Genomic DNA, 15,483 nt, shown 5'->3' with positions numbered 1-15,483 from the left:
AAGACCAGCCCAGCCCGTCAGGAAGACCGGGACCCAGTTGCACAGGGCTTGGTTCAGACCCTGCATCCTGAGCTTAATGATGAGTTTAGAGGGAACTATGGTGTTGAATGCAGAGGTGTAGTCAATGAACAGCATTCTTACATAGGTATTCCTCTTGTCCAGATGAGATAGGGCAGTATCCGTTTGCATCGTCTGTGGATCTATTGGGGCGGTAAGCAAATTTAAGTGGGTCTAGGGTGGCCGGTAAGGTAGAGGTGATATGACCATTGATGACACCATTCTGTATGCTTCTGGCCCTTCCTTGGACACTGTGCTATCTAACCCCCAAACGAGCTTCAATGCCATACAACACTCCTTCCGTGGCCTCCAACTGCTCTTAAACGCTAGTAAAACCAAATGCATGCTTTTCAACCGTTCGCTGCCTGCACCCGCACGCACGACTAGCATCACCACCCTGGATGGTTCCTACCTAGAATATGTGGACATTTATAAGTACCTAGGTGTCTGGCTAGACTGTAAACTCTCCTTCCAGACTCATATCAAACATCTCCAATCTAAAATCAAATCTAGAGTCGGCTTTCTATTCCGCAACAAAGCCTCCTTCACTCAAGCCGCCAAACTTACCCTAGTAAAACTGACTATCCTACCGATCCTCGACTTCGGCGATGTCATCTACAAAATAGCTTCCAACACTCTACTCAGCAAACTGGATGCAGTTTATCACAGTGCCTTCCGTTTTGTTACTAAAGCACCTTATACCACTCACCACTGCGACCTGTATGCTCTAGTCGGCTGGCCCTCGCTACATATTCGTCGCCAGACCCACTGGCTCCAGGTCATCTACAAGTCCATGCTAGGTAAAGCTCCGCCTTATCTCAGTTCACTGGTCACGATGGCAACACCCACCTGTAGCACGCGCTCCAGCAGGTGTATCTCACTGATCATCCCTAAAGCCAACACCTCATTTGGCCGCCTTTCGTTCCAGTTCTCTGCTGCCTGTGACTGGAACGAATTGCAAAAATCGCTGAAGTTGGAGACTTTTATCTCCCTCACCAACTTCAAACATCTGCTATCTGAGCAGCTAACCGATCGCTGCAGCTGTACATAGTCCATCGGTAAATAGCCCACCCAATTTACCTACCTCATCCCCATACTGTTTATATTTATTTACTTTTCTGCTCTTTTGCACACCAATATCTCTACCTGCACATTACCATCTGATCATTTATCACTCCAGTGTTAATCTGCAAAATTGTAATTATCTGCCTACCTCCTCATGCCTTTTGCACACAATGTATATAGACTATTTTTTTCTTTCTACTGTCTTATTGACTTGTTTATTGTTTACTCCATGTGTAACTCTGTGTTGTTGTCTGCTCACACTGCTATGCTTTATCTTGGCCAGGTCGCAGTTGTAAATGAGAACTTGTTCTCAACTAGCCTACCTGGTTAAATAAAGGTGTTCTCAACTAGCCTACCTGGTTAAATAAAGGTGTTCTCAACTAGCCTACCTGGTTAAATAAAGGTGTTCTCAACTAGCCTACCTGGTTAAATAAAGGTGTTCTCAACTAGCCTACCTGGTTAAATAAAGGTGTTCTCAACTAGCCTACCTGGTTAAATAAAGGTGTTCTCAACTAGCCTACCTGGTTAAATAAAGGTGTTCTCAACTAGCCTACCTGGTTAAATAAAGGTGTTCTCAACTAGCCTACCTGGTTAAATAAAGGTGTTCTCAACTAGCCTACCTGGTTAAATAAAGGTGTTCTCAACTAGCCTACCTGGTTAAATAAAGGTGTTCTCAACTAGCCTACCTGGTTAAATAAAGGTGTTCTCAACTAGCCTACCTGGTTAAATAAAGGTGTTCTCAACTAGCCTACCTGGTTAAATAAAGGTGTTCTCAACTAGCCTACCTGGTTAAATAAAGGTGTTCTCAACTAGCCTACCTGGTTAAATAAAGGTGTTCTCAACTAGCCTACCTGGTTAAATAAAGGTGTTCTCAACTAGCCTACCTGGTTAAATAAAGGTGTTCTCAACTAGCCTACCTGGTTAAATAAAGGTGTTCTCAACTAGCCTACCTGGTTAAATAAAGGTGAAATAAAATAAATACATTAACTAGTCTCTCAAAGTTGAGAGACTAGTTCATGATGAAAGAATTGAGTGCTACTCGATAGTCATTTAGTTCAGTTACCTTCAGTTACCTTTGTTTTTTGGGTTACATGAACAATAGTGGACATCTTGAAGCATGTGGGGACAGCAGAATGGGATTGGGAGAGATTGAATATGTCCGTAAACACTCCAGCATATACTAGGCGGTTTCATTGAAATGCCCCAAAAAATGTCATAGACTCCTGTCACCCAAGTCACAGACTGTCCTCTCTGCTACCGCACGGGAAGCGGTACCGGAGCACCAAGTCTAGGTTCAAGAGGCTTCTTAACAGCTTTTAACCCCAAGCCAAAAGACTACTGACCATCTAATCAAATGGCCACCGGACTATTACATTGTTTTTAACACTGCTACAACTCGTTGTTTATTATCTATGTATATTCACTTTATCCCTACCTACATGTACAATTTACCTGGACTAACCTGTACCCCCACACATTGACTCGGTACCGGTACCTCCATGTATATAGCCTCGTTATTGTTACGTAATTTTATTGTGTTACTTTTAATTACATTTTTTACTTGAGTTTATTTAGTAAATATTTTCTTAACTCTATTTCTTGAACTGCATTGTTGGTTAAGGGCTTGTAAAGTAAGCATTTCACCTGTAACACCTGTTGTATTCGGCGCATGTGACAAAAATAATTTGATTTGCTTTGTATAAACGCATAAATGGATTAGGAGGAGCAGCGCATATGTTCCATAGGCAGTCAAATGGAAAACAACTTCATCTCCTGTGATTCTTAAAAGCTGTTTCCATGCTGCTCCTCTATCAGTAAACTATAACATTACATTACAAATATCCTAACTTCCAGTCCTAGTTGCTCTCATCTATCAGGAGCAACAACAAACAAAACTCCCGACCAGTGATGCTCCCTTGTGGTCAAACACAGATGTATTTTTATTTTTTATGTTTTTATTTTTACAAATGATGCCACTGAATGATCTCTGTAACCGGCAGAGGATAGGATATGTGCTGTATTAGGACTTATTTGCGCGCACAATTAGCTTAAACTTTAAATTAGTATTATACAGAGAGGCTAATGAAAAAAAAAATACATTTGATTTTTCTTCAAAAAAAAGTCAACGTTTGTTTGTCTGTAGTTTTGTCTAAAGCTTTGTCTAAAGCTTTGCTTTATCTTGGCCAGGTCGCAATTGTAAATGAGAACTTGTTCTCAACTTGCCTACCTGGTTAAATAAAGGTAAAATAAAATAAAAATAAAAGTAGTGTGTGGATGTGATAATTGCAAAAGTACAAAGTTAGCTGACTACATTTTAAAAACTACAAGCCCCAAGATCCAGAAGTAGTTTAGAATGACTCTGACGTCACGCTCCAGGAAATTGCTGTTTGTACACAATGGACCTTCGAGGAAGTTAGTAAGAGGTTGTAGTTGTTTTTCTAAACGGCAACTTAAGTTGATATCTATGTAGCCTTTGCACGTTTGACGTAATTTACTATTTGTTTTCTCCTAAATACTGAACGCTAGATAGCTGAGCTATATGTAACGTTAGCTAGCTAGGTAACGTTAGAGGATTAGCTTTCATCTGCCCAATTTCTCTCCTATAGCTCAATGTGTTTTAATAGAGTTACCTAGCTAATGATGTTCTCGGTTTGACTAACGATTTAGAATGGCAAACTAAGCCAGCCAGTTCCCCGCACATATTTAGCTAGCTAACTCGTGTGTTTGATCGATGGCACTGATACTTCTGCTTTTGTCCGTTGGAGGAAGAGGAAGATGACAGAGTAAGGGGATTGACGTGCTGACTGAGACACCAGACCACAGCGGGAACAGCGACTGGCTGACGGACAGGACAGCGAGGCAGACAAAGAAGAGGAAGAATGCCGAGGAGAAAACAGTCGAACCCACAGCCCGTGAAATGTAAGTCAAGTGTAGTAGCTTAGCTAGCTACGAGTCATACTATCGACTGGGTAGTGAAGGAGTTATCCCAAAGCTAACTAGCTGGATGTCCTTTGAGTCTTGGTTACATCTTTCAATGTCAGAGATATGTTGCTATGTGTACATACTACAGGACTGATCCCTGGCTCATGGATGGTAACTAGATCAACTGTAACCTTAATAAATAAAATCTGTCTTTCGTACTATTTGAAGTCTTGGGTTTGGATATAACATTATATTTATATCTAACTTTGATAAAGGATTAGGTCATTTAGTGAGCGAGTTGAGGTGTACACAGTTGCTAAACCCCCACCAGTTTACACAACTGAACAGACTTATTTTTTGTTGTTGCTCTCCTGTGTGTGTCATGCGTGTGTGTCATGATTTATATGTTGGGTCACCCGGTGTCGTCATCCTCTTTCCTCTCACGGATGTGTGTTTCTCATCCTGTTTTTCTGTGTTTCATCTCATCCTGGACTTCCTCTCTTCCTTCTCAAATACTTCTTGTCTCCACTTCCTTTACAGGCTCACCCCTACCTGACCTCCTCTCCCTCTCTCTCCGATCTCTCTCTTTCCCTATCTCCCCCTCTCTTTCACTCTTTCTCCCTCCACTCCCTCTCTTTCACTCTTTCTCCCTCCACTCCCAATCCCCCCCCGCCCCATTTCCTCCCTCCCCCGCCTCCTTTCCTCCCTCCTCTATCTCCCTCTTCACTCTCCTGCTGTCCTTCCCTACCTCTCTCTCTCCATCTCTTTCTCCTCCCCCTCTGCCCTCTCCTGTGTGTGTATTGCAGTTGACGGTGTAGTGTAACTAGTGGTGTTACAGGCCGTAGTTGATCCGTGATCCATATGGATCACCCCCCACGGTTCGGCATGCATGTGAACCGCTGATCAATTGCAAAGTTTAACCATCATAGTGTAAAATACAGTTTCACTGACGCTGTTACTTTTGAAAGTAATAATTGCAGAGTTGCAGTGATATGATAAAGACAAGACAAATGTGTGCTGTGTTTTACTCTGAAGCCTGAAGGTTGATTTGATAAATAAATAAAAAAGCAGTTGTTTGTACTATTCACGTGAACGGGGCATGTTTAATCCCAACGAATCAATCCTGGAGGCTCACGTTGCAAAAAGCAAAGAAGAAATAAGAGCAGTGACAGACATGGCTAGTGGGAGGAGCTGAAGACCTTGGAAAAGCCTCCCGCTTCATGTAAGTCTCATGTATGGGAGCATTTTGGCTTCCCCGTCGGAAGAAGGGTGGTGGACAACACCATTACGGCGTGTAGGTGCCACAAGAAAGCCGTATGATCATGGAGATACATGGAACCTGGCCACACATTTAAAGCGTCATCACCCCAGTGTGTCAGTGACGGGAGCCAACTCAGCCAAGAGACAACAACTTCTCACCGCGACATTTAAGCAGCCCTTTGCTGCAGAGTCAGACCGGACTAAAGTCATCACCAAATCTATTGGGATGTTTATCTCCGCAGACTCTGTTGTGGAAAACAAAGGGTTTAAAAATAAGGTGAAAGTGGTTGAGTCGTGCTATGAAATCCCCTGGTGCATCCACTTCAGTATGAAGACCATGCCAGGTCTTTATGAACAGGAAAAATATCAAAATTGTCGACGAATTATCCAAGGCATCCTCTGTTGCCCTCACCACAGACGGGTGGACCTCCAGGGTAACAGAAAGCTACGTGACTGTGACTGTTCACTACACCACAGAGGAGTGGACCTCCAGGGTAACAGAAAGCTATGTGACTGCTCACTACACCACAGAGGAGTGGACCTCCAGGGTAACGGAAAGCTATGTGACTGTGACTGCTCACTACACCACAGAGGAGTGGACCTCCAGGGTAACAGAAAGCTATGTGACTGTGACTGTTCACTACACCACAGACGGGTGGACCTCCAGGGTAACAGAAAGCTACGTGACTGACTGCTCACTACACCACAGAGGAGTGGACCTCCAGGGTAACGGAAAGCTACATGACTGTGACTGTTCACTACACCACAGAGGAGTGGACCTCCAGGGTAACAGAAAGCAATGTGACTGTGACTGCTCACTACACCACAGAGGAGTGGACCTCCAGGGTAACAGAAAGCAATGTGACTGTGACTGCTCACTACACCACAGAGGAGTGGACCTCCAGGGTAACGGAAAGCTACATGACTGTTCGCTACACCACAGAGGAGTGGACCTCCAGGGTAACAGAAAGCAATGTGACTGTGACTGCTCACTACACCACAGAGGAGTGGACCTCCAGGGTAACGGAAAGCTACATGACTGTTCGCTACACCACAGAGGAGTGGACCTCCAGGGTAACAGAAAGCTATGTGACTGTGACTGTTCACTACACCACAGAGGAGTGGACCTCCAGGTAACAGAAAGCTATGTGACTGTGACTGCTCACTACACCACAGAGGAGTGGACCTCCAGGGTAACAGAAAGCTACGTGACTGTTCACTACACCACAGAGGAGTGGGAGATGTGAAGTCCGGTGCTACAGACACGCCCCCTTTATGAGAGTCACACGGGCACAACTCTGGCGTAGGTACGGCTGGGAGCAGGAGCAGAGTGGAAGCTAGAGAAGCCCAATAGAAATATCCCAATCACCACAGATAATGCCAAGAACCAAGTAAATGCAGTGGTAGAGGCTGGACTGGGGCAGCAGATAGCTTGCTTTGCACATGTGATCAATTTAGGATCCTAAAGGGGAATCTCAGTGAACTAGATGGACCGCCTCCTTGGGAGGATCAGGAAGGTGGTTTCCTTTTTCCACCGAAGAACAACAGCCACTCATGTGCTTAAGACCAAGCAGGAAATGTTCCAGCTACCGACCCACAAGCTCATACACCACGTCACAACAAGATGGACCTCCGCTTATGACATGTTGGAGAGCCATCTTGAGCAGCAGACAGCTGTATACTCTGAACTGACAGACAAGACCCTGGAAAAACATAAAGACGTCGTCACCTTGTCTGATGATGACGTGGAAGTGTCAGAGGAGGTCCTCCAGGTGCTCAAACCCCTCAAAACGGTTACAAACCTACTGAGCACTGAAACGGTCTGTGTCCATGATCCTACCTCTGAAAACAAGGATTCTACAATCCATGGCCCCAAGTGAGGAAGACAGCACCATCACTAGAGATGTCACGGCTGCCATTAGAGAGGACCTGAACCCCAGATACCCCCCCCCCCCTAATGTACAGGACTACCTTCATAGATCTACTGCACTGGATCCAAGGTTCAAGTCCCTGTCTCACCTAGACCCTGCCTTACACCCGGAGGGCATACAGTGATCTCACCACTGAGATTGTGGCCACTGAAGAGGTAAACATTTTTAAAATAAGAGTGAATGTCTTACATCATAAATATACTGCAGTCTAATCTTAGTCTATTAGCTATTAGAATAATACTTTTTTGATTTGGATTAATAATGGCTTATTAAATGTTATTGACACATTTATAGTATAATCAATAATTAGTTAGTTTAATAGATCAAGTCATTTTTTCTGCAGGGTCAAGCCACAGAGCAACAGGAGCAGACTCCGAGGCATCTCCTCCACAAAATAATTCAGCTTTTCGGGGGAGACCTTTGCGAGCAAGGACACAGACAAGACGTTTGCCAACACCATCAAAGAGGAGGTGACACCCTACAAGGCAGCGAGCAGCATTCCACTGGCATGGTGGAAAAGCACTGAGTGTAAATACCCTCACATTACCATGATGACAAGATGCTACCTGGCTGTGCCTGGCACTTCAGTTCCTAGCGAGAGGGTGTTCTCCACGGCAGGGGACTGCCAAGAGGTCTACCCTCTCCCCAGACAATGTAGACAACCTCATCTTTTTTTTTTTTTTTTTTACAAGAATTTGAAGTTTCGAGCTCAGGTCTGCTTTGCTTTACTTTACTTGTTTTGTTTGATGACGTGGACACAAGGCACATCTTTTTTTTAAATGCACTAATTGTTCGAAGGAAGAAGGTATCATGCCTCATATTTGCACTTTTAATTTAACAATTGAGTATTGAATATTTTTGTTTTTAAGATGTTATTTCAACATTGGAAAGTTCCTTTAAGTAATAAATGGAAAGCAAAGTTATTTGTCTACCCTTTTGTTTTTATTTTGCTGATCCGAAAAATGATCCGACCGGCGACTCAAAACTGTGATCCGATCCGAGACTCAAAACTGTGATCCGATCCGAGACTCAAAACTGTGATCCGATCCGCGACTCAAAACTGTGATCCGATCCGCGACTCAAAACTGTGATCCGATCCGCGACTCAAAACTGTGATCCGAATCGTGAGTTTTGTGATCCGTTGCACCACTAAGTGTAACGATGATGATGTGTTATAGTAGACAGTGTAGTGTGATGATGTTGATGATGATGTGTATTATAGTAGACATTGTAGTGTGATGATGATGATGATGTGTGTTGCAGTAGACGGTGTGTAGTGTAATGATGCTGTGTTTGTGTGTGTGTGTTTGTGTGTGATATAGTAGACGGTGTGGATTGTAATCCAGGATGCCTGGTTCTGGACAGTGACTTCCTGCTTAGTGGAGAGCTCTGTGAGTTTGGAGACACGGAGATCATGGGGCTGGACAGAGACACAGGTTAGACACACACACACACACACACACACACACATGGATTTCTGAGTCCTTGACTAAATGCTGTTGTATCTCCTCTCCCAGCTATGACGGTGTTCTCTCTGAGTGATGAAAGCTCCAGCCTTCCAGCTCCGGATGACTCCACCTTCCCAGCATTCCTCTCCTGTAAGGGGTGTGGTCAACTGATTGGGGCCGACCTTGACCTAGGGGCAGGACTACACTTGGGGGTGGGACTCTACTGCACGACCTGTGAGGAGGACGTCCAATCAGAATCTCACACAGCCTTGGAGGACACCTCACAAGGGGAGGAGTCAACCCCAGCCGTCCAATCCCATGCGGTGCAAGACAGGAAGAGGAAGAGGAGTAAGGCAGGTGATGAAGAAGCCTGTATGAAGGTGTACACATGCTCTCTGTGTAGTTTCTCCTCTCGCTACTCCAACCATCTCAAACGCCACATGAGAACCCATGATGGAGAGAAGCCCTACCACTGTCCCCACTGCCCCTACGCCTCTACACAGAGGGTCAACCTGCAGAGACACACACGCACACACACCGGGGAGAAGCCCTACCTCTGCAACGCCTGCAACTATGCCTGTAGTTCCCTGGGGAACCTGCGGAGGCACCAGCGCTCGCACAGCCAGGAACCCCGGGCGCAACGCGCGCACTCACTGAAGAGACGCAGCAGACGAAAACACACACACCGAGGAAACGCTGAAGTTAAGAGCACACAATCAGGCATGTACAAACACACACGGGTCCCGTATGACTCAGTTGGTAGAGCAAGGCACTTGCAGCACCAGGGTTGTGGGTTCGATTCCCAGGTCCACCCATATGTGAAATGTATACACGCACGACTGTAAGTTGCTTTGACCAAAAGTATGTGGACACCTGCTCATCGAACATCTCATTCCAAAATCCTAGGCGTTAATATGGAGTTGGTCCCCCCCCTTTGCTGCTATAACAGCCTCCACTCTTCTGGGAAGGCTTTCCACTAGATGTTGGAACATTGCTGCGGGAACTTGCTTCCATTCAGCCACAAGAGCATTAGTGAGGTCGGGTACTGGTGTTGGGCGATTAGGCCTGGCTCACAGTTGGTATTCCAATTCATCCCAAAGGTGTTGGATGCGGTTGAGGTCAGGCCTCTGTGCAGACCAGTTAAGTTCTTCCACACTGATATCGACAAACCATTTCTGTATGGAACTTGCTTTGTGTACAGGTGCATTGTCATGCTGAAACAGGAGGCTTTCCCCAAGCTTTTGCCACAAAGTTGGAAGCACAGAATAGTCTAGAATGTCATTGTATACTGTAGCGTTAATATGTAACAGCACTTACAGTTGACCGGGGCAGCACTAGCAGGGCAGAAATGTGAGGAACTGACTTGTTGGAAAGGTGGCATCCTATGACGGTGCCACATTTTAAAGTCACTGAGCTCTTCAGTAAGCGCCATTCTGCTGCCAATGGAGATTGCATGGCTGTGTGTTTGATTTTATACACCTGTCAGTATCGAGCGTGGCTGAAATAGCTGAATAGACTCATTTGAAGAGGTGTCCTAGTCTATGGATTTCACCTGATTGGGCAGGGGAGCAGCCTTGGGTTGGCCTGGGAGGCCACAGGGGAGCCAGGCTCAGCCAATCACAATTATTTTCTCCCAACAAAGTGGCTTAATTACAGACAGAAATACTCCTCAGTTTCATCAGCTGTCCGGGTGGCTGGTCTCAGACCATCCCGCAGGTATAAACACATATGTTGTACTACGTTTTTGAGAAATAAGCCTTTTTGTGCGAATGGAAAATGTCTGTGATCTTTTATTTCAGATCATGAAACATGGGACCAACACTTTACATGTTGCGTTTATATTTTTGTTCAGTTCGTAGTATATATATAATATATATATATATATATATATATTTATTGATTTATTATATATCTCTAGCGCTATCTATATATGTACATGTCACCTTTACAACAAGTCAAACATTTGGACACCTACTCATTCAAGGGTTTTTCTGTATTCTCACTATTAGAATAATAGTGAGACATCAAAAGTATGAAATAACACATATGGAATCATGTAGTAACCAAAAAAGTGTTAAACACATCCTAATATATTTTAGATTCTTCAAAGCCAGCCACCCTTTGCCTTGATGACAGCTTTGCACACTCTTGGCATTCTCTCAACCAGCTTCATCTGGAATGCTTTTCCAACAATCTTGAAGGAGTTCCCACATATCCTGAGCAGTTGTTGCCTGCTTTCCCTTCACTCTGAGGTCCAACTCATCCCAAACCATCTCAATCGGGTTGAAGTTGGGTGATTGTGGAGGTCAGGTCATCTGATGAACCACTCCTTCTTGGTCAAATAACCCTTACACAGCCTGGAAGTGTGTTGGGTCATTGTCCTGTGGAATAATAAATTATAGTCCCACTAAGCACAAACCAGATGGGATGGCATATCACTGCAGAATGCTGTGGTAGCCATGCTGGTTAAAGTGTGCCTTAAATTCTAAATAAATTACCAACAGTGTCACCAGCAAAGCACGCCCACACCTCTTCCTCCATGCTTCATGGTGGGAACTACACATGCAGAGATCATCCGTTCACCCACACCGCGTCTCACAAAGACAAGGCGGTTGGAACCAAAAATCTCAAATTTGGACTCATCAGACCAAAGAACAGATTTTCACCTGTCTAATGTCCATTGCTTGTGTTTCTTGGACCAAGCAAGTCTCTTCTTCTTATTGGTGTCCTTTAGTAGTGGTTTCTTTGCAGAAATTCCACCATGGAGGCCTGATTCACGCAGTCCCCTCTGAACAGTTGATGTTGAGATGTGTCTGTTACTCTGTGAATCATTTATTTGGGCTGAAATTTCTGAGGCTGGTAACTCTAATGAACTTATCATCTGCAGCAGAGGTAACTCTGGGGCTTCCTTTCCTGTGGCAGTCCTCATGGGAGCCAATCTCATCATAGCGCTTGATGGTTTTTGCGACTGCACTTGAAGAAGCTCTAAAAGTTCTTGACATTTTCCAGATTGACTGACCTTCATGTCTTAAAGTAATGATGGACTGTTGTTTCTCTTTGCTTATTTGAGCTGTTCTTGCCATAATATGGACTTGGTCTTTTACCAAATAGGGCTATCTTCTGTATACCACCCCTAACTTGTCACAACGCAACTGATTGGCTCAAACACATTAAGAAGGAAAGAAATTCCACCAATTAACTTTTAACAAGGCACACTTGTTAATTGAAATGTATTCCAGGTGACTACCTAATGAAGCTGGTTAAGATAATTCCAAGAGTGTGCAAAGCAGTCTTCAAGGCAAAGGGTGGCTCGTTGAAGAATCTCAAATAATATAGATTTAATTTCTTTAACACTTTTTTGGTTACTACATATATGTGTTATTTCATAGTTTTGATAACTTTGACCTTGAATGACCTTGAATGAGTAGGTGTCCAAACTTTTAATTTGTACTATATATATGCATATATATATATATATGCATTACACACACCTGTTCAACATATTTACCCAACCAGCACCAATGATCCTCACTCAAACTGGGAGTTCTATGTTAGAGGATAGTTTTACTGTGAACAGTATGTCTTGTAGCACACAGCTCAGAGTGAAAGGAGAAGTGTTGGCTAACTTCCTGAAACTGTTAGAAAAGAGGAATAAGCTCTGTTTGGTTGGCTGGTTACTGAACTTAAGATCTCTGGGTTGTGTGTCGGGCTGCAACGCCTAATTCAAATTTAAAAAAAATAATAATAATTGTTTAAGCACTTGAACGAACATGCTCACGCTGGAAATAGAATGCAAATGAGAGAACAGACGGGCCTTAAGCGTCTATGGATTCATAAGCAAGTCTATATTTTACACGTCTGCGCGGAGCACTGCTTTTAAATCGGGTATCAAACTCATTCCACGGAGGGCCGAGTGTTTGCAGATGTTTTTTTGTTGTTCTCCCTTTCAATTAAGACCAAGACAATCAGGCGAAGACTCACTAATTAGTGACCTCCACGTATCAATCAAGGTCAAGGGAGGAGCGAAACCCCACAGACACCCGGCCCTCCGTGGGAATGAGTTTGACTCATTGTGGTTCGATTTAGAACATACATTTTTATGATCTTCCCTATACCAAGTAGACTAAATGTAGTTGACCTGTAAAGCTAAGGTTTATCAATCAAATATACTAGATATTTGAAAACAATTGCAGCTTAGCTGTGTTTAACTTTCATCATAGGCATATAGCCTAGGCAGGCTACGGCTGGAAGAGTAGACGAGTCCGATGTCAAGAGAGAATAACGTTACTCTTTGTCGATGAAGAGGGCTAGCAAAGCAACAACAGTTTAGCACAGGTACATTTAAGGTGAATCAAAGGCAACTCACTCACAACAACAACTCCCAGGGACTACATATCAAACAACTGTTTATTATGGATTGTCGTGACGACGTTGGCATAGGCTTCGCTACGCACGTACATTTCCCCGCTGTTGACGGGTGTCTCTCCGGTTCACCAAACCCACGGTCCGTATGTGTTGCAGTTTTGGGGTTTTGAAACGCCATTCCAAAAATGTTCTTGGCGTTGTCTGTTGTGACAGGATTGTTATGTCATGCCTCAAGTTTACACCCCGATGCTGTGTTTGTAACCATGTGGAAGGTGGGAATTGACCAGTTGTGAGGTTATAAATACCGGTTGGATGCAATCATGTGATTTTTAACTCGTTGAGAAACACAGATTGGCTAATGGCCAGCAAGCTGCGTACAGCCATCATGCTTGTAAACAAATTGTAGTGTTCAAAAACCATATTAATATATTGCTTTTTATAAATAATGTTTTTTTTTGTTACATTTAACTGCCTAAAATGCTGTCATAGAGGCCATTTCCTTAGTAGGTGACAAAGGTCCCCCTACTTGAGCGGTCTGTCACACCCCCAGTTGTGTGTTAATGTGTGTGTGTACTGTTCTCTCCTTCAGATGCCATGGTGTCAGACCTGACAGTGTGTATGAGGGAGGACTCTGATTTCCTCCAGAACCGAGAGGGGGTAGCCTCTCCCTCCTCCCCCCGTCTCCCCCCCTCCGCTCCCCTCCCTGACCTCCTCTTCCCCCTCTGCTGTCGCTCCTGTGGCCTCACCCTGGAGGGAGAAGGAGAGACGGAGGAGGAGGGCGGAGGGCAGGTGTGTAATAAATGTTCAGAGTCTCTCATCTCCAAGAAACCAGGGTCCCCCAGCCCCACTGACACACTCCAGTCAGGGGCCAGCAAGCTGTACCGCTGCCCTCTCTGCCCCTTCCTCTCCCTCTACCCCAACCACCTGGCCCGACACGCCCACACCCACAGCGGGGAGAAGCCCCACCGCTGCCCTCAGTGCCCTTACGCCTCGGCCCACCTGGACAACCTGAAACGCCACCTCCGGGTCCACACGGGGGAGAAGCCCTACCGCTGTCCCCAGTGCTCGTACGCCTGCGGGAACCTGGCCAACCTGAGGCGCCATGAGAGGATTCACTCTGGAGCCAAGCCGTTCCACTGCTCTGTGTGTGGCTACAGCTGTAACCAGAGTATGAACCTGAAGAGACACATGCTGAGACACACGGGGGAGAAGCCGTATGGCTGTGCTGAGTGTGACTACACTACGGGACACTGGGACAACTACAAACGTCATCAGAGGAAACACGGACACAACACCGAGAGCTGGGACAAACACACACACCAGGACACTACAGGAGACAGCTGGGACAAACACACACACCAGGACACTACAGCAGACAGCTGGGACAAACACACACACCAGGACACTACAGCAGCAGACAGCGAGGGCTGGACCACACAGGAGAAAACGGAGAAACACACACCACCACATACCACAGACTAACACTGGGTTCAAGAGACAGGGAACCATAGCCGGGGGGGGGGGGGGGGGGGGGGGGGGGGGGGGGGTTTATTACACTAGTGACCCCCTTCCTCTGTGCTCAGGCCTCAGAGGGGTGGGGCTTATCTCAGGTGCCTCTAGAGGCGGAGCTACATGAGCCGTCGTACTGCATGTGAATGCTGCACTGACCTTTACCTTGGGCATTAAAGGGCATGTGGGCGTGCCATTAAAGGGCATGTGGGCGTGCCATTAAAGGGCATGTGGGCGTGCCATTAAAGGGCATGTGGGCGTGCCATTAAAGGGCATGTGGGTGTGCCATTAAAGGGCATGTGGGCGTGCCATTAAAGGGCATGTGGGCGTGCCATTAAAGGGCATGTGGGCGTGCCATTAAAGGGCATGTGGGCGTGCCATTAAAGGGCATGTGGGCGTGCCATTAAAGGGCATGTGGGCGTGCCATTAAAGGGCATGTGGGCGTGCCATTAAAGGGCATGTGGGCGTGCCATTAAAGGGCATGTGGGCGTGCCATTAAAGGGCATGTGGGCGTGCCATTAAAGGGCATGTGGGCGTGCCATTAAAGGGCATGTGGGCGTGCCATTAAAGGGCATGTGGGCGTGCCATTAAAGATTGATCTTGTTTTCGAATGGTAACATTCTGTTTTTAATTCAGTGGATTCTATGTTTAAAATGATGTTTTGATTGGATTGCAGCCCATTTCACAATCAGGTTTTGTGTGACTAATATTTTTCATTATTAACTGCAATGAACCCGAATTGTAAAAGTGTACGAATTTAAAGATTTATATTTGAGTTATTTTCTTAATCATTATTTCAACAATGTTTCACAGCTGAGTGCAAGGCTACTCAGAGAATGGACAGGGCCACTGTAAAGTTCTGTCTGCACACGATGCCTTATACATCTCTCCAATCCTGAAATAAAGACAGTCAACTGTGAACCCTT

The 15,483-nt window shown here is 45.2% G+C and overlaps 1 protein-coding gene across 4 annotated transcripts; it reads left to right on the top strand.

The window, feature by feature from the left end:
• Nucleotides 1–3,460: 3,460 nt before the first annotated feature.
• Nucleotides 3,461–15,478, top strand: LOC109904616 (zinc finger protein 513). 4 transcript variants are annotated; one of them, XM_031787747.1, is made up of 5 exons: nt 3,461–3,545; nt 3,888–4,041; nt 8,558–8,671; nt 8,753–9,403; nt 13,638–15,478. In XM_031787747.1, exons 2-5 carry the CDS (start codon nt 4,002–4,004, stop codon nt 14,528–14,530), a joined length of 1,698 nt encoding a protein of 565 aa, XP_031643607.1. In that variant the 5' UTR covers nt 3,461–3,545; nt 3,888–4,001; the 3' UTR covers nt 14,531–15,478. The 4 variants fall into 4 exon arrangements, with proteins under 4 accessions (XP_031643607.1, XP_031643608.1, XP_020357395.2 ...); XM_031787748.1 differs by having other exon boundaries at nt 3,517–3,534; XM_031787749.1 differs by lacking the exons at nt 3,461–3,545; nt 3,888–4,041 and adding exons at nt 5,953–7,390; nt 7,579–7,763.
• Nucleotides 15,479–15,483: the final 5 nt, after the last annotated feature.

Source organism: Oncorhynchus kisutch, linkage group LG14 (genome assembly GCF_002021735.2).
Source record: "Oncorhynchus kisutch isolate 150728-3 linkage group LG14, Okis_V2, whole genome shotgun sequence".
NCBI classification, from domain to species: domain Eukaryota; kingdom Metazoa; phylum Chordata; class Actinopteri; order Salmoniformes; family Salmonidae; genus Oncorhynchus; species Oncorhynchus kisutch.
This window is presented reverse-complemented; position numbering and strand designations above follow the sequence as displayed.

Coding starts and splice junctions, on each gene's coding strand:
- LOC109904616 (XM_031787747.1), top strand. CDS start 4,002: ATGCCGAGGAGAAAACAGTCGAACCCACAGCCCGTGAAAT. Junction 4,042..8,557: donor GAACCCACAGCCCGTGAAAT/GTAAGTCAAGTG, acceptor TGTGTGATATAG/TAGACGGTGTGGATTGTAAT. Junction 8,672..8,752: donor GGGGCTGGACAGAGACACAG/GTTAGACACACA, acceptor CTCCTCTCCCAG/CTATGACGGTGTTCTCTCTG.